The sequence below is a fragment of the Hyla sarda genome, chromosome 1 (genome assembly GCF_029499605.1).
Source record: "Hyla sarda isolate aHylSar1 chromosome 1, aHylSar1.hap1, whole genome shotgun sequence".
NCBI lineage: Eukaryota > Metazoa > Chordata > Amphibia > Anura > Hylidae > Hyla > Hyla sarda.
The window spans coordinates 173,533,107-173,552,983 of NC_079189.1; the positions used below are offsets into that span (position 1 = coordinate 173,533,107).

The 19,877-nt window shown below is 40.7% G+C and overlaps 1 protein-coding gene across 3 annotated transcripts; it reads right to left on the reverse strand.

The window, feature by feature from the left end:
- Window positions 1-3,425: 3,425 nt before the first annotated feature.
- On the reverse strand, window positions 3,426-18,592 carry LOC130303199 (uncharacterized). 3 transcript variants are annotated; one of them, XM_056551756.1, is made up of 5 exons: window positions 18,463-18,579; window positions 8,768-8,795; window positions 6,166-6,402; window positions 5,825-6,086; window positions 3,426-4,442 (listed from the first exon to the last, which is right to left on the reverse strand). In XM_056551756.1, the coding sequence occupies exons 1-5, from the start codon at window positions 18,552-18,554 to the stop codon at window positions 4,243-4,245; spliced, it is 819 nt and encodes a 272-aa protein (XP_056407731.1). In that variant the 5' UTR covers window positions 18,555-18,579; the 3' UTR covers window positions 3,426-4,242. The 3 variants fall into 3 exon arrangements, 2 of the variants coding, with proteins under 2 accessions (XP_056407731.1, XP_056407732.1); XM_056551757.1 differs by lacking the exon at window positions 8,768-8,795 and having other exon boundaries at window positions 18,463-18,588; XR_008853336.1 differs by lacking the exons at window positions 3,426-4,442; window positions 5,825-6,086; window positions 6,166-6,402; window positions 8,768-8,795 and adding an exon at window positions 12,013-12,400 and having other exon boundaries at window positions 18,463-18,592.
- Window positions 18,593-19,877: the final 1,285 nt, after the last annotated feature.

Here is a 19,877-nt window from a genome sequence, read left to right on the forward strand (position 1 = left end):
GTCCTTCAAACAATTTACCCACAATGCACGTTAGACTTACCGGTCTATAATTGCCTGGCGAAGACCTAGAGCCCTTCTTGAAGATTGGTACCACATTAGCCTTGCGCCAGTCCCTTGGCACAATACCAGACACCAGAGAATCTCTAAATATCATGAACAAGGGTACAGATATTACTGGACTTACCTCTCTAAGAACTCTTGGGTGTAGTCCATCCGGCCCTGGAGATTTGCTTACATTTACTTTACTTAACTTACCTTGTACCATCTCTACATTAAGCCAGTTCAGTACATTACATGATGTGTTACCAGCACTGACCTGGCCAATGTCAGCTCCTTCTTCCATAGTATATACAGAACTAAAGAACCCATTCAGTAGCTCCGCCTTCTCTTGATCGCCCGTGACAACCTCCCCATTATCATTATTAAGGGGTCCTACATGCTCTGTCCTTGGTTTTTTTGTATTTATATATCTAAAAAAATATTTAGGATTAGTTTTGCTTTCTTCGGCCACCTGTCTCTCATTTTGAATTTTTGCTGTTTTTATTACATTTTTACAGATTTTATTAAGCTCCTTGTACTGTTTAAATGTTATAGCTGACCCATCAGATTTGTATTTTTTGAAGGCTATTTTTTTGTTGTTTATTGCTCTTTTAACCTCATTTGTCAGCCATGTAGGATTTAGTTTTAATCGTTTATATTTGTTCCCCTTTGGTATATATTTAGCTGTATAGTTATTTAGAGTTGATTTAAAGATGTCCCATTTACCTTCTGTATCAGTATTTGAGAACACCTCCCCCCAGTCTATGTCCTGTAGTGCAGCCCTCAACCCAGGGAAGTTTGCCTTTTTAAAGTTATATGTTTTTGCTTTCCCCGTCTGTCTTTGTTTTCTACATTTTAAGTCAAAAGTAACTATATTGTGGTCGCTATTACCAAGGTTTTCCCGCACAGTTACATTACCAACCAGCTCTGCGTTGTTGGAAATGATCAGATCCAACAAGGCATCACTTCTTGTTGGGTCCTCCACAAACTGGCCCATAAAATTATCCTGCAATAAATTTAGGAATTTTCTCCCCTTTGTAGTTTTAGCCAACCCCGGACCCCAATCTATATCTGGATAGTTAAAATCTCCCATTATTACCACTGTTTCTGCCCGGGCGGCCCTCTCTATTTGTTTATACAGCCGACCTTCTATCTCTTCAGTGATATTAGGGGGTCTGTAGATTACACCAAATATTATTTTTTCAGTCTTTCCCTCCTTTTGTAATTCTACCCACAATGATTCCACATCCTCAGAATCATCACACACTATGGCATCGTTCACATTGACTTTCATACCACTTCTTACATACAGACAGACTCCACCACCTTTTCTGTTCATTCTATCCTTGCGAAACAATGTAAACCCCTGCAGATTGACAGCCCAGTCATGCGAGGAGTCCAGCCATGTCTCAGTGACCCCAACTATATCAATGTGTTCCTCCAGTATCAAGGCCTCAAGCTCCCCCATTTTATTTGCTAGGCTTCTGGCATTTGTGAACATACACTTTACATTTCCATTAAGTTTTACACATGTAGTCTCACTAATGGGATTTTCAGAGTTATTGGGGTTAATGTCATTTTTTGAGTTATAAGGGCTAATTGTACTATTTAAGTTATTGGGGCTAATGGGATTTTTTGAGTTATTGGGTCTAACGTTATTATTTAAGTTATTGGGGCTAATGGGATTTTTTGCGTTATTGCGTCTAACGTTGTTATTTAAGTTATTGGGGCTAACGGTATTTTTTGAGTTAATGGGGCTTATTGTAGTTATTGAGTTATTGGGGCTAATGGAATTTTTTGAATTATTGGGATTACAATTTTTCGGGCTACATTTATTTTTACAGCTGGTTTGTAACGCATGAATCTCCTTATCCACTGCTCTTAACCTCCCCCCACAGGACTCCTCTCCACCCGCCATTATGTCCTGACCCCTCTCTAACCTATCCATCCCACTGTCTGCTTTCTTTGCTTTATTATCCTCCCCCCACTCACCTAGTTTAAATACTCAGCCACCCCTTCCAGGATTCTCTCCCCCAGCACAGCAGACCCCCTTCCATTCAGGTGCAAATTATCCGTAGAATAGAGTTTGTACCCTAATGAAAAGTCAGCCCAGTGCTCTAAAAACCCAAACCCTTCCCCCTCACACCACGACTTAAGCCATGCATTTAACTCCCTAAGCTCCCGCTGTCTTTCCTGTGATGCGCATGGCACAGGAAGTATTCCAGAGAACACAACCTTAGAGGTCCTTCCCTTCAGCTTGGCTTAACATCTCAAAGTAAGTAAGTAATATTTTGAAGTTTCTTGGCCAAGTTTTTGGTTAATAAATCATTCCATTTATGGCATTCACAGCTTCAAAGATTTGTACATTAATTTAATTTACTTATGTACTCTTCCTATTAAACTTTTTTCAGATTCAACAATGTGAGGAGCAAATGATAACTTTGACTCTAGTTGAGATTCCAAGCCCTGACACGACTTCAGAAATAAGGATCCCAAATCAACCTCTGGATGGTGATGTTTGTGTTCCCAAAAATGTGGCTTCTGAAGTGCTGGTGGAGCTAACCAACATAAAGGAAGCTTTCGAAGAACAGCTTTCGAGGCTTAATTCTCTAATCCAAAGGCTGTCTGTGTAAAATGTTTGTTTTGTTTACAAAAATGTGTAATCAGGGTGACATGATTGCATATTCTCAGGGTTTCTGCCATGTTATTTATGTTAATATTTGCCCTTATTTTATGACAAAAATTTTAAGTTAAAAAATACACAGAAACAAAGATGAAGTTTCAAAAAATAAAAGTTAAAGTCTGTGGATTCTTTGTTGGCTGCTTTTCTTTCCAGCTTAATCTAAACTCGAAAAATACATGGTTTTGCATTTAGACTCTTTTAATTGCAAGATAAAATTGAAACATAAATTTTGACATTTTTGCCAATCACAAAAACACACAAACAAAATAACAAATCCTCAGTGTCACCTGTTCTAACCTGTCAGTACTGTTAGGTAGTGCAGGTGACCTTGAGGAAAGATTTTATTTAACATATGTTCATCCCTAACATCCATGGCCCTTACAGTAGACGTTATTTTGAATGTTACAAATTGCTAAACATTATATACATGTGAAAAATTTGAATTAGACATTAGTCTTTAAGGCTGCATTGACACCACGATTCTGACGAGACAGAAATGGATACAGCAAGGAAGAGGAGGGTTGCGGTACAAATGCACACTGCCGTATGCGGTCCTGTATGTAATGTATGTAATGCATTTAAATGTTTACTCCGGATTGAAACCCTGCCTCCGTTTGGCTCTTTTTGGCATCGTATGATGTTTAGCAATCGGACCTAAAACCGTAGTGGACTATGGTTTTATGTCCGGTAGGGAAAACGCATACATTGCCAAACTGAGCCTACCGGAGTCAGCCTTTCAGTCCGGGTTGGCTCCTTGAAATACATTACATACAGGACCGCATACGGCAATAGAGAGTTCTTCAGCCCCCCACCCTCCCCTGCCGTATACGGTCCAGTATCCACAAATTCGTGGTGTAACTGCACCCATTTTTGAGGGAAATTATTTTTTGGTGTTTTTTTTTGGGGGGGGGGGTTATTTTTTTGGGTAGGTGGAGGGTTGTGAGGTTCGGGATGACCCATCTTGGCTAAATTACGCAATCTTTTTGGATATTTTTTTGGCTCTGAGATATTTTGTTTGTTTGGGGGTGTAGACATCATTTCTTTCTTAATATTTAATAGGAATTTTTGCTGTTCGGAAGGGCTAGTTTTATTTTGTGGCTGGCACATGGCCGCATCTTGACAAGCAAGATCCAGGTTGGCAACAGTACAAGATTTTACTTGGCCTACAAAATGGCCAGCATCACTGTCACTGCTATTAATATCCAAAACTGTGGGACTTTGCTTTGCATTTCTAGTATTTAGACAATTTGGGTTACTGGAAGAGCATGCTTCATTTGGGATTTCCACAGACGTATTTCTTTCTTTGTTGGAACCAATTAGACTACCTTTTTGGTGGCCCTCTACAATGTTTGAACTCAGATGTGTACCCCAAGAATCCATGTGATCAGCTATACGACACATGTTAGCATTAAGCATCAAAATGGCTTTGCTTACACCAGATACCTCCTCACAGACTTTAACACTAGACTGCTGGACAACAGTAGTTAGATTTTCGATTGCGGAAAGATATTTTGAACTATTTATCTCATTTTTAGCCATATAACTTTGCACCAAGTTAGGTAATCTTTCAAAGTCCATGTCTGGCAGTGTGGAGTTTGCTGTTTCATTTTTGCTGTTTCTGGTGGTTCATCTGGTCCCGAGTTTACAGGGCTTTCTTCATACTGTTCCTGGGTAAGTTGAAGAGGTGACTCCTCATCCTCTTTACTCCCATGCAAATTGACTGGAAGAGAAAGTATTTTGGCAACAATTAATGTTACAATTAGCATTAACTCACACCCAAAATGTTAATGTATTCTTAACAAAACAATAGTGCTCCGAAATATAAGTAAAGGGGTTGTCCGGTCCCAGCACCCGGAAGCTAAACTTCCGAATGCTGGGATCCGAACGCTGGGATCAGGCTTCCGTGGTCCGTCCCGCCCCCGTGTGACATCATGCCCGCCCCTGTGATGTCACGGATGGCCCTCTCAATGAAAGTCTATGGGAAGGGGGCATAATGGCTGTCACACATTAAAACACAATCCAAAAGAGTCTTTTCCCGATTTTGTGGGTTCGTTACCATCCGAATGCCCAAATCCAAATATTGAATAAATCAGAAAAAGAATACAAATAACAATATAAGGCTACATTTCCATTTTTTTTTTTTTTTTTTGGTCCAGTTTTTTTAGATCTGCCAAGGCAGTTTGGGAGCCAAAGCCAGAAGTGTATTCAGAAGGAATGGGAAATCTAAAGGAAGGACTTATAGTTCTCCTTCATTCTTAATCCACTTCTGGCTTTGGCTCCAAACCTGCAGTGGCAGAAATCCAAAAACTGAACGCAAAAAATTCTAGTGGAAAGTTAGCCAAAAATCAACAAATCAAGGCGTAAAATAACGAAGGCATGTTAACGACTAACGAATGCATTTGATGGTTTTGGCACGAATGCATCCAAAAAAAAAGAGAACAACAGAAAATATTCCCAAATATTCACATAAAAATTCCAAGCGCCAAGATCAACCTAAGGAAACGAATATAAACTAATTAAGATTTCCCAGACAGTTGGGATTGCCTAGAACCCTCTGGCCAATCACATCTCAGTGGGAAATATGAACATTAGTAACTAGACGGAAGTACAGGGGACCAGAGAAGAGCGGCCAGCCTAGACAGTATACAGGAGGATAGCAGCAGCTGGCAAATGTGCCAGCCAGGGCGATCTGACATTTAGTACAAAAACTACTACTCACATCATGTAACAGTGTGTTCCATGATGGGAGTAGTAGTACTACCTAAAAAAAAAAGGACACATAACAGTGACCAGCAGTTTTTTCGGGCTTATACTCATGCTTTTTCACCAAAAACAAAAAACCTGAAAAAATTCGAAATTGTAAACTTAGCCTGACACACTTGTGCAAAATATTGTTCAATTCTCTATTAACAAATTGAAAAATCTTTTTTAAGGTTGAACACCTCCTTGGACCCACTTTCACCCATCTACACTCATATACAATACTCTTTAGCGAAAGGTAACACCTGTGAAAAACTCTTGCAACCATGCACAGTCCTGTACCCCACAGTGCCCCCCATGTATGAACCAGGAAAAACAAAGGCATAAATATGCAAAACATACCTTGAAGTCCAGCCATCAAGTCATAATTGCCAATTCCTTCGATTTGCTCACGATGGAGGGTGTCAGCCATCATCTCCTCTAAAGCAGTTAGTTTTTTGCTTGTGGTCTGTTTACAATGTTTGTGTATTTTGGAAAGTTTGGCTTTAACAAGTCTCCTGCATGCATTAATTTTGTGGCAAAAGTTGCGCCATATTTGTTTCCGGATTGATAGAGGGACACGATCTGACTCTCTGCCAAAAAGGTCTTCATAGTGGCTTGAAACCTAAAATAGATTATTTATCACCCAAAAAAGGATAAGTAAGTTAACCCCCCCCCCACAAAAAAAAGGATTAAAAAAATACCTCCTCAACTGAGATTTGCTTCTCCTGGGGGCTAAAACGCTGCTTTCTACCAGAATCACCAGCAGAAAATTTGTCGTCCTCCTCCTCATAATTTTCATCCTCATTGTAAGCTTCAACAGTAGGAAACAGTGTAAGGCTAGTGCACTGTTGTTGAATCACCTGTTCAGATGGAGCACATGAAGGGGTCTGCGAAGTGTTTGGAACTTTAGATTTTAAGCCATCTTCATGAGGGAACTGCTGCTTTAAGAAATCAACAAATGCTTGAGAAAGGGCTTCTTTTTCCATTAGTAGAGGCAATAAAGCTGGCTACATGAGGGCAGCAAGGTGTGTACTCTGCTTAGGTAATGAGCAGTGTCCTGTTGCTGGAATTGTGTCGGCTTTTTATAGTCTCAGAATCACTTAGAGTAGATGCGACACAATTTCCGCATGCGACACAAAAATCCCGTGCGACAGAAAAAAAACCCGACAACTGCGACAGAATAGTAAATAAGATAGAGGAGTACACAGGAAAAAAAAAACTTACCGACACTCCAGTCTTAGTAAATGAGGGCCAATGTGTGTGTGTATGTATGTGTGTATGTTCCAGCATCACGTCCAAATGGCTAAAGATATTAACATGAAACTTGGCACACACGTTACTTATATGTCAACAACAAACATAGGATAGGTCGTTTAACCCTTACTCATGCCCATTTGCCAGGGTCAGGGTTTTTGTTTAAAGTCCCATACAAGTCTATGGGATATATATGTTACTGCATAACTTTCAAACGGCTGGAGATATTTCGATAATACTTGGTCACATGTTACTTATATGTCCACTTAAAATATAGGATAGTTAATTTAACCCTTAACTATCCCCATTTGTGAGGGTCAGGTTTTTGTTTAAAGTCCCATGCAAATCAAGGGGAAATGTATGTTCCCACATAACTTCTGTACGGCTGGAGATATTTCAATACCTGGTACACATATTACGGGCCGGGATAGGATGGGATAGGAGGATAGGAGGACGGGATAGGAGGATGAGATAAGAGGATGGAAAAAGGAGGTCGGGATAGGAGGTCGAGATAGGAGGTTGGGATAGGAGGTCAGGATAGGAGGTCGAGATAAGAGGTCAAGATAGGAGGTCGAGATAGGAGGTCGGGATATGAGGACAGGATAGGAGGTCGGGATAGGAGGTCAAGATAGGAGGTTGAGATTGGAGGACGGGAAAGGAGGCCGGAATAGGAGGCCGGGATAGGAGGACGGGATATGAGGTTGATATAGGAGGACGGGATTGGAGGATGGGATAGGAGGACGAGATAGGAGGTCGAGATAGGAGGTCAAGATAGGAGGACGGGATATGAGGTTGAGATATGAGGAAGGGATATGGGGTTGGGATATGACAACAATATATGAGGATGGGATGTGAAGCCAAAAGCTTCCTCCTTTGTTTATTTTCGTCTTCAACAAGGATTAGGAAGGAAAAGAAGGAAAAACCGGGCAATTCCGGGTACTCAGCTAGTAATGAGATAAAAAGCTCAAATCCACTCAATGTGGATTTGAGCTTTTTATCTCATTATCAAAATATCTTATAACCTGTGCTATACTGGATTCTCTTTTGCATCTCACTTTGTCCTGCTTAATTACAGTCTCTCCCCTCCTCCCTCCTCCCTCTCTCTCTCTTTTTCTCACCATTATCTATTTAGTCTATGTTCCTATAACAGGACAATTTATGGCCTATCTTAGTGTGAATTCTCAACCTCTATTGTCTTAACCCCTGCATATTTGTGAGATGTAACCTGTGTCTTCTGCTTGTCAGCTTAGATTTGCTTTGGACTTGATAAAGGGAGGAATCCCGAAAGCTTGTCTGTAAAAAATTCTGTTAGTCCAATAAAAAAGGTATTACAAGACACTGCAACATTTTTAGATTTGCATATATATATATATATATATATATATATATATATATATATATATATATATATATACACCAATTAAGTGGTGATTATATTCACCTTATTCTGGTTATTGTGATTATTTCTTTATTTATTTTTGTATTATTATTTTTTGACATAGTTATTGATATGTATTTTATATATAGTATTTATAATCATTATTATCATAATTTTTTCAATTTTATGTTTATTCATTATATTTTATATAAATTTTACAGAAGACTATTTATGTTTTAGGAAATTCGGCATGCACCAGATCTGTTTCTGGACTGCGGTGTGGTCTGCATGGCTTCTGTCGATGTGATCCGTTGCTGAATCGCAGTGATACGTAGCCTGTATGACTTCCATTGCTGTGAGCCACACAGATCCTGTATACTTGTATTTAACAGGTTGTGAACATGATTGCAGTTGTAGTCTGCCTATCTGAGGAAGGGAACGTTCAGTTCCCGAAAGCACTTATATTGGATAATGAAGTTTTATAGTACATCTATCCATGTTACTGCCTGCGCAATTGGAAGTCAAATTTTCTGCTACAGTTCTTCTAGAATAAACCATAAATATAGTACATAAATTAGGCATTTTCATAATCATACCAACTTGCAGAATAAAATTACCGTGGTATACCACACAGTAAACACCATAAATAAAAATAAATAAAAAATACTTGCCAAGATCACTGCTTTTTGGTAGTCCTGCCTATATAAAAATTGTAAAAAGTGATCAAAATGTCAGACATACCCCGAAATTGTACCATTAAAAACTGCAACCTATCCTGCAAAAAAACACACAAAAAAGCACAAAAAAACACTCACACAGCTCCATTGTTGGAACATATAGAAACTTTACAGCTCTCAGAATATGGTGACTCAATTTTTTTTAAGAAAAAAAATATTTTTGTGATGTAAATGAGATAAATTATTAAAATAAAGTATATAAATGAAGGATCACCATAATTGTACCGATCCGCAGAATAAACAAAACATGTCATTTATACTGTATGGAGAATGATAATAAAAAAACTAAATAAAAAAAAAAACTCTGACCTCCCTCCCCACCTCAAGTTGCAGCTGTGACTTGTGACCTGTGTGTACTCTGGTAGAAAACTTTTTTTTTAAATCAACTGGTGCCAGAAAGTTAAAGGGTAGCTCCCACCATCATGATTTTTTTTCTGTCCCTGCCTATTGCCCTCTATACCTAACCCCCTCCCTGCCTTTATTTATTTATTTTTTTACTATTTTTAAAATGGCATTTAGTCTGCCTGGTAGTGTGCTCACTACCAGGCAGACTTCCCCAGCAGGCACCACGTCACTGATGCCTGCTTAGGCCGGCACTTCCGCCCTAAGTTCTCCTAACAGGGTGCCTCCAGCTGTTTCACCACTACATCTATTGGCTGTCAGGGCATGCTGGGAGTTGTAGTGGTAAAACAACTGGAGGCACCCAGGACAGGAGCTTCATGGGGGAAGGAGTGAGCCAGGAGCCGATGCGGGAGGGACGGGTGCGGGGGAGCCTCTTCCTGCCGCTCGGTAAGTAACACCCAAACACCCCCCCCCCCGGTACCTTGCAGCAGCACCCCCGGTACCTTGCAGCAGCGCCCCCGGTACCTTGCAGCAGTGCCCCCCATCCCCCCCGCACCTTGCAGCAGCGCCCCCGCCCCCCGTACCTTGCAGCAGCACCCCCCCGTACCTTGCAGCAGCACCCCCCCGCACCTTGCAGGAGCAGCCCCCCGCACCACCCGCACCTTGCAGCAGGTCCGTCGGCGAGTGTGGGAAGCCGATGCGCAGCCCTGGCTGTTACTGCGCCTGCGCAAAATTTCGACTGATGCCCTGCCGGAATCAGTCGGAATTTTGCAGTGACGTCACTCCGCACTGCATTCGGCCACTAGGAGGGCGCCCCCTAGTGGCCGAATTTCAAATTGCTTTTAAATTGTTTTAAAAGCATTTTTTTTTAAATAAAAGTATATTAGAGATATGTTGTAGTACTTAAGTACTACAACATATCACAAATAATTTTTCATGACAGTTCCCATTTAAACAGATTTGTAAATGACTTCTATTTTAAAAATCTTTACCCTTCCAGTACTTTTTAGCAGCTGTATGCTACAGTGGAAATTCTTTTCTTTTTAAATTTCTTTTTTGTCTTGTCCACAGTGCTCTCTGCTGACACCTCTGTCCATGTCAGGAACTGTCCAGAGCAGCATAGGTTTGCTGTGAGGATTTTCTCCTGCTCTGGACAGTTCCTGATATGGGCATCAGGTGTCAGCAGAGAGCACTGTGGACAAGACAAAAAGGAAATTCAAAAAGAAAATAATTTCCTCTGTAGCATACAGCTGCTAAAAAGTACTGGAAGGATAAAGTTTTTTTTTTATTAGAAGTAAGTTACAAATCTAGAAGTAGAATATAGGAGAGGCTCCTATAACACTAGTAACCTCTGACCCGAGCAACTTAAATTGCACCTATACCCATGGTGTCGAAAAAATATGAATTATGGTAAAGAAATTGAGGCTCAGGGTCATGAATACTGGATTAAACAATGTTTATTGGATATATTCAGGTGGATAGTACAGAAGGAAATATGAATAAATATTGTGCAAGGTAAAGTGGTATTAGAAATAGTTTGTATCCATTAGTAACAATGAGTAACAGTGTTTTCATATACGTGCGATAATAGATAATATCCCGGCTCTCTGAGCAGAGAGTCCGCTGTTAGAGACTCACCCGTCTCACGTAGCAAGCGGTGCTTGTGGGCTTCAATAGTGGGGACTGCAGCGCTTCAAATATAATCACATGTATCGTACCTTGAACGTGGTTTGCAGAGTAGGTCCTGGCTCTGGATGTATGGGCGGTGCTGTTAGAGACTCGGCCGTCTCAGATTATACAGCGGCAGTAGCGGGTCCGGTCCTCGGGGGGTCCGGTACAAATCTGTTTAACTTTCTGGCACCAGTTGATTTAATTTTTATTTTATTTTTTTTTACTGGAGTACCCGTTTAAGGAGTTAATGCACCTCAACCTCACAGTGCGTCCAGACATGCAACGTTTCTCACCTAGCCCGATGCAATGCACAATATAATAGCTGGATCTGACGGGCACTTCCTTTCCCCACAGGAAGGCAGTCCTGGAACACCATTTCTAGTGTCCACAACTAACATAGGAATGGTGACACCATTGAAAGTATGGTTACCTAGCTTCTACTCTCTGAGTGCCTGGACTCGTGTCTGTCACTGTGAGTGCGTACAGTGACATAATTGTTGTAATACATTTAGCATTACATAATCATTAACAAGTGCACAGAAAATGTTGCACAAAAGTATATGACATAACATTGCAACTCAGAAGGGGTTTAAAATATGTCCTTTCAAATTACCCGCTTGGTATTTCCCTTCTTAAGGAGTAGCTGTGACAACTGTTCCATTGTGGGGTTTTGTATGGCCCTTTGAGATAATAGGATATTTATGTCCAACTTGAGAAGAACAATTACTTTCTGAACTTATTAGTGAACCTCAAACTCTAAATATAATTCAAAGATCTCCGAACATGTTAATTTTAGTAAATAATTCCTTTCCAATTATTTGACAATTCTGGAACATCTTTTTCTTCGATTTCTTTGTTCTGTCGCCCCTCTGTTATTTCTCCTAGAAAGTCATGAATACATTTTTTAACTTGGCGTTAGGGGTGTTCCCCTATGCAGTCTGACAGTGTCTGATCAGAGCTGACAACATAATATTGTGTATGGAGACATTCCATTAATAAGGGAAAAGGTAACATCCAGTTGTCAATTTATTCATAAATATCTAGAACATAGGAAGGGCACAATGTAATGTTCTAGGAAAAGATGCCCCAAAATTGGAAATTTTCCTAGTCCTGCTGACGGAAAATTTGGATTTTATTAAGGACAGGAGACGAACATTATTGCAATTCTTTCTTTACTAAAACATTTAGCAGTAAAGCACTTTAACAATAGAAACCATGAAAAAATGTTAAAGGGGCAACCAAACATGCTATATCTGATGACTAGCCAATCAACAGTATGCAAGGTTATATTAGTTCTTGAAGTCACTAATTATCCCTCTTTCTTTGCTGACAGATTAAAACTTGTATAAGGAACATTGAGAACCAGTGACCAATGAGGAATCTTGAGGTAGAAGAGAAGATTCGCATGAGAATCCAGCAGAAGGATCGGAATCTTGGAAGATGCAAATGATACTGGAACACTCTAAACAGGTTGAAGGATGAAGAAATGGAGAATCGTGATGAAGAGTAGAACACCATAGAGATGAAGAATGATGTCTTGAAAATATTAATATGCTGGAACAAACATAAAATTATATATTTAAGTTAATTAATCCTAGGGAAGAGATCTACGGGAGAGATAATGTTCATCTCTTGTCCTTAATAAAATCCATATTTTCAGTCATCAGGACTAGGAAAATCTCCAATTTTATTACAGGACCGGACTTCACATTATTGCAAGTTTAAAGCTTTAATAATAGACATTAATATTATAAATAATAAAATATAAACTAATTTCATGAAAGTACATGGTACATTAAATAATTGCCCTAGAAACATGAATATCTGGAATATTCTGAAGACCAATCTGCTGTTTTAAAAATGTCTGATAGAGAAACACCAGATTGAAACAGTTGGTGGACATAGCACCTAATCAGTAATTGCAAAGAAGAAGGATTTCTAAGAAAAGAAGTTCTTTGTCCATAAGATTGTAAGCATCGTACCACACACAGTTTAAGATTATGTGGGAAAGAAGGATAAAATATTGAGGTTAACCCAGTTTTAGTATGTCTGGAAATGGAGAATCGTACTCCATTAGGAAGATATTCTTTTTGAGATAGATCGAGAGCTCTAATGTCAGAGATTCTTTTAATGGAAATTAGACATAGTTAGACATTAGTGAGTTTGAATGAGAGTAATTTCAATGATAAAAAATCATTGTCTTCCCATGAGGAAAAAAGATTCAACAAAATGTTCACATCCCAGGTGGAATGATATTTGGGAAGAGGAGGTCTTTTCAACTGAATACCTTTCAACAATTTACATATAAGTGGGTTTTTCCCCACTGGAATGGAGTCAATCGAGGAATGGTAAAAGTAAATGGCCGATCTGTAAAGATTTATTGTATGGAATGCCTTACCAGCATCAAAAGAAGCAGATAAAAAATTAAGGATATGAACTAAAGGTGCATGAAAGGGATCCAAGTCCCGTTGTGAGCACCAACGCACCCAAAGGCCAATCTATACGTCATTTTGGTACCTGGAGACCAGGCCTCGGATAAGATGAGTCTAGTTGAGTGAGAATTGATGGCGCGAAAGTTTCCAAGCAATCAAGGTTAGTTGGTTCGATTGGATCAACGTGTGTGGGTTCCCTGAAGGATCGAGGAGAATCTGAGGGTATGAAGGAAGAATCCTCGGATATCATCCCCAGAAGTTGGGGAAACCATGATTGCATTGGCCACCATGGAGTGATCAAAATCAGAGTAGATTTGTTGATGATGATGTGTAGAAGAACTCTGGATATCAGAGAAAATTGGGGAAAGGTATATAGTGTTTCTGAGGGCCAGGTTTGCCGAAAAGCGTCCACCCCAGAAGATTCTGTATCTGGACGCCAACTGAAAAGTCAGGGAATTTGTCTGTTCAGAAGAAGACCATTTTCCTCCTGTGGGTTGGTGACTGCCGCGTGCTCCCCATCCGATGAAACTTGCATAGGACTCTATTTGAAAATCTGGACGGGAGTGGAAGACTGAATATGTTTGAGCCACCATAGTAGTTTTTCTTTCACTTCTGGAGAAAGATGGATTACATCGGAATAAGTAAGTCTGTTCTTCAGATGAATGATTTTCAATCTCTGAAGAGCCCTGTAAGGCAGAGAGGCTGGGAATATGGCTTAAATTAAAGCCGAAAGAAGTACCATGATTCTGGCTATGGATCTCTAGGATATTAGATCCTTGTTGAGAATGAAAGAGTGTTCACCATGAAACCCAGAAATTCCAGTTCCTTGGATGGAGTCAAAATTGATTTCTCTTGATTTATTGAGAATGGAGATGAATGAGTCGCAGGGTGGATGCCATAATTAGAATATCATAGTAGAAAGAAAGTCCTGTGTAGACTTCTAAGCAATGCTCAGGTGTGGATATTCACCAATTCCCCAGTGCAAATCCTTGTAAGACCATGAGCTGTGCAGCATTAACTTTTTACAAAATATTTAGACACTCACTGTTAGATGCTTTGCAATAGTTTTTTCTTTATTCGGTCATTTTCATGAAATTCAGAGCTGTAACATTCAAAGCTTGCAGGTGTTATATTCGGAATACAACCGTCCCAGCAGAGATGATATTCACTAGTCGGGAGCCATCAGGGTCTAACGCAACATTTCGAGGGAATGCTCCCTTACTCATGGGTCAAGCAATATCTTTGATGAAATCTTCTCCGAATAGGAGATCATTAGTGCGTGATGTGGACTCATTATTAGCCAACTGGGACAATTGTGTGTCCATTTTCATCAGGATTGTGCGTAGTCTCTCTGCACAGAATGACGCGTTGGCATTACCCAATAAACACATGGCACGTTGTGCCCAAACTTTGAGTGCCTCAACATTCACTGGGACTCCTGTGGAAGTAGATATCTCTGCCAAATCCAGAATTTTCAAGATAGGTCCAAGAATGTCTAGGAATTTATCCTGACAGGATTTAAAGGAATGATCCAAACCCTTTTTTTGGGATGTTTGCATGTTTTTAATAAATATCTCACCAGAATTGGGTTAATGTCTGATGTCATGGCCGCATTAGCAGGTAAGGAGGGTCTCGGGCACTCTGCCCATAATTTATTATGTGCTGATTTGTCCAGCGATTTACGTATCCACATATTAATATATTTAAGGACTTGTGGTTGTGGTATCCACTCCCCCGATCTGGGGTGTTTAATACGAGACAGATCAAAATAGGGTACTTCACTTCAATTTAAAATGACCTCATCTGCTTTTCCAGTTAAGAGAATATTGGAGTCACCATCATCAGAATCCTCTGAACAAAATGCTATATCATTATCAGACTCGTCTGAATCAATGGTTCAATATTCAATGGATGATTCTTGATAAGAGTCAGATTTGACTCTTTTTGAGGCTTTCTTGGCCCGTTTATGTTCTTCCTCATGGGCGGAGGTCTGGGGTGCATTAAATTGGAACCAGTCAAATTGCTAATAGCATTAGAGTATCCTTCAAAAGAAGCCTGACCATCTCCTTTGTGGGGTTTTGAGGAGGGATAGCTGGTAAGGGTTAAATGCCTCTTTTTGGCCAAATGTTTATGGCCTTTGGTAGGTCTGTGTGACTCGTCTGCAGACTAGAATTTATCTGAATGAGGTGTCTTTTGAGCATTAGACTGTGACATAGCAGTAGTCACAGTTCTAGCAATAGAATCTTGCATGGTCAGCATGGCTGATTGAACTGCTGACTGAACTGATTCATTGACTAATAACTGAATCTGGTCATTGTTAATATACTCTGAATCTTTGTAAGCTGATTTTCCTTGAGAGGACATATTGATATAATAATACTATAGAGTATATAATGAAATATAGAATTTAATATGAGTAACTGAATGGTAAGTGTGTATATTGTATTAATATAAATGAATTACCATATAGGTTAAGAGAAAAGGAAAAAGAGGGAAGGTAGAAAAGAATATATATTTATTTTCACTGAAGGGAACTTTAAATCTTAGGTAAGTAAGTATATATACACCCATACATATACAGGGTGGGCCATTTATATGGACACACCTTAATAAAATGGGAATGGTTGGTGATATTAACTTCCTGTTTGTGTCACATTAGTATATGTGAGGGGGGAAACTTTTCAAGATGGGTGGTGACCATGGCGAACAGTTTGAAGTCAGCCATTTTGAATCCAACTTTAGTTTTTTCAATAGGAAGAGGGTCATGTGACACGTCAAACTTATCGGGAATTTCCCAAGAAAAACAATGATGTGCTTGGTTTTAACGTAACTTTATTCTTTCATGAGTTATTTACAAGTTTCTCTTTGTTTACAGCCATTGACATGTCGTTAAGGTTAACACGTGAGGAGCAGATAGAAATTGTGTTGATGTCTGGTGAACGCAGTAACCGGGTCATTGCAGCAGATTTCAATGCAAGACACCCTACGAGACCACCCATCTCCCATGCTACAGTTAGCAAACTGCTTGCTAAGTTTCATGAAACTGGTTCAGTGTTGGATTTGCCAAAATGTGGATGCATGAAATCTGTCACTAATGAAAAAACATCAGTGGCTGTCCTAGCTTCATTCAGCAAGAGCCCACAGCGTAGCACTCGCCGCATGTCACTGGAGAGTGGCCTTAGTCGAACATCCTTTCGGCGCATATTAGCTACTCACAAATGGCACCCTTACAAACTCCAGCTACTGCAGCATCTCAACGAGGATGACCCAGATTGGCGCACTGAATTTGCAGAATGGGCAAAATAAAAATTGGAACAGGACCCTCAGTTTACGCAGAAGATTTTGTTCAGTGATGAGACAAACTTTTATGTGAATGGTGAAGTTAACAAACAGAACCACCACTATTGGTCTGACACTAACCCATATTGGATAGATCCCTCCAAGACTGTTGGAACACAAAAATTTATGGTATGGTGTGGTATATGGGGTACAAAAGATAGTGGGGCCATTCTTCATCAATGGAAACCTCAAGGCAACTGGATATGCGAAATTGCTACATGATGATGTGTTTCCCTCTTTATGCACTGAAGCTGGCACGTTCCCTGAGTTTTTCCAGCAAGATGGTGCACCACCACATTATGGGTGTCAGGTCCGAGCATTCCTAGATGAACAGTTTCCTGGAAAGTGGATTGGTCGTCGTGGGCCAGTTGAATGGCCCCAAGGTCTCCAGATCTTACCCCCTTAGACTTTTATCTTTGGGGTCATCTGAAGGCAATTGTCTATGCTGTGAAGATACGAGATGTGCAGCACCTGAAACTACGGATACTGGAAGCCTGTGCTAGCATTTCTCCTGTTGTGTTGCTATCAGTGTGTGAAGAGTGGGAGAAAAGGGTTGCACTGACAATCCAACACAATGGGCAGCATGTTGAACACATTTTATAAGTGGTCAGAAACTTGTAAATAACTCATGAAAGAATAAAGTTACGTTAAAACCAAGCACATCATTGTTTTTCTTGTGAAATTCCCAATAAATTTGATCTGTCACATGACCCCCTTCCTATTGAAAAATGTCCACCATGGTCACCACCCATCTTGAAAAATTTCCCCCCTCACATATACTAATGTGCCACAAACAGGAAGTTAATATCACCAACCATTCCCATTTTATTAAGGTGTATCCATATGGCCCACCCTGTGTATATATATATATATATATATATATATATATATATATATACTTATATTATATATATATATATATATATATATATATATATACTTATATTATATATATATATATATATATATATATACACACACACACACACACACAGACCAAGAGCTTTATTGGACACCAATAAATTTACCTAGATAGAATATAATAATGTTGAGAGCACAGCTGGGAGCTGTAAGAGAAGCGCTGTCAGATACTACTGAGCCGCTGAGGAGAGGAGATAAAGAGCCGATGTCCGTGAAGAAAGCAGGAGCACTGACAGCAATGAACTGGACTGACAGGAACGCTCTGAGGTGAGTAGCGCGAACTGATATGAATACTTAGAAGTGCAGCGTCGCACGAGCGGAGATGCGGTCACGTGACCAGCCGGCCGGCAGATAGTTATATATTATATAACAGGGGTCGAATGAAGAGAGGAGAAAAAGCAGCGAAAAGACTGTATGAAATATGGAATATGTCAGGGGTGAATGAAATGAGGAATGGAGATAAGGAATGAATATAGAGAGGAAAAAAAATTATGTTAGAATAAATATGAAGTGAATGTTTATATCAGGGGAGTTTGTCGCAAAATTAAATACATGAAGACAGTTATGAGAGAGCAAAATTGCGGTTGTACTTTTTATATATATTTTTTATTTCCCACCCCAAGTCCCACATACATTATGCAATAAAAGGACGGGGAATCAGGAGGGCAGGAGATAACCCGAAGACATCAATTCCTTCTCCCCATATAAATCCCCCTTATAAAATACTATTTCATTATTATAATAATTTATCTCACAATAGTCCAACAATTACCTTTCAACTCTTTACTTGCCCTTAAACCTGTCCTCCTAGTTCCGCGCCCCCTCACATCACACATATTTTTTCCAAAAAAAAAACTTCCTCTCTAGCTCTCCTCCCCCTCCCCCTTCTCAATATAACCTTCTATCCTCCTCATATTATTTTACCATTCGACACAACTTGGACTCCTAGGGGAAATCCAATTCTTAATGATCAGCAAGTGGGCATAGAATAGCATTCTTAACCCGATAACGACCATGGACGAGTATAGACGTCCAGGTTGGCGGCCGTTCCCGCACCTGGACGTCTATACTCGTCCATTCTTCTCGTGGGTGCTGCCCAGTGCACCCACGAGATCGCGGCAGGGACTCGGCTGTATCACACAGCCGGGACCCTGCTGCACTGCCAGGACCGAAGTAAACTTCGGTCCCGGCAGTTTTAACCCTTACAGCCGCGGTCGGAAGTGACCGCGGGCTGTAAGTGTTATGACAGAGGGAGGGAGCTCCCTCTGTCACTCCTGCAGCACCCCGCATCGCGATCGCGGGGTGCTGTGTGTGTCCGCGGCTGGCCGGGGCCTGCCACACTGCCGGGAGTGAAGTTCACTTTACTCCCGGCAGTTTAACCCTTACAGCCGCGGTCAGAAGTGACCACGCGCTGTAAGGAGTTCTGACAGAGGGAGGGGGCTCCCTCTGTCTCCTCTGCAGCACCCCGCAGCGCGATCGCGGGGTGCTGTGTGTGGCCGCACTGCCGGGAGCGAAGTTCACTTCACTCCCGACAGTTTAACCCCTACAGCCGCGGTCAGAAGTGACCGCGCGCTGTAAGGAGTTCTGACAGAGGGAGGGGGCTCCCTCTGTCTCTCCTGCAGCACCCCGCATCGCGATCGCGGGGTGCTGCTGCATACCTGGGCTGCCGGGGGTCCTACAAAGACCCCCAGGTCTGCCCTGGGTATTGCCTGCCAGTGAAATATGCTGCCTGCTAGTGAAAACTGGCAGGCAGCATATAACTCCAATGCTTTGGAATACTAAGTATTCCAAAGCATTAAAAAGTGTAAAAATAAATAAATAAATAAAATAAAAGTGTAAAAATAAATAAAAATGTAATAAAAGTGTAAAAAAAAATATATTAAAAATACATTTATTAAATGAATCTAATTTAAAAAAAAGCATAATGTGTAGGATCGCATTGGCGGACATCCACAGCATGTAATATGCTGCGGATGTCCGCAACGTGATCCTACACATTATGCAGCAGTCACGGTAATGAGCTCGCTGCTGCGCCTGGGTAGCTTTGTGCGTCCACTCATAGCGGCGGATTTTCCGCCAGCAGTCATGAGCGGACACACTGAGCTACCCAGCCGCAGCAGTAATGGATATATTCGCCATGAGCGGGTGCTTATTCCCACAACATGGCGGATATATCCATCAGGAGCCTTAACTGTCACAGACAGACGCGTTCTACTGCCAGCTGACCAGCCAATAACTTGTAGGGGTGCGGTATATAAATGGGGTCACTTGTGGGGGTGGGGGTACTGTTCTGCCCTGAAAGCCAAATGGCGCTCCTCTCCTTCTGAGTCCTACCACGC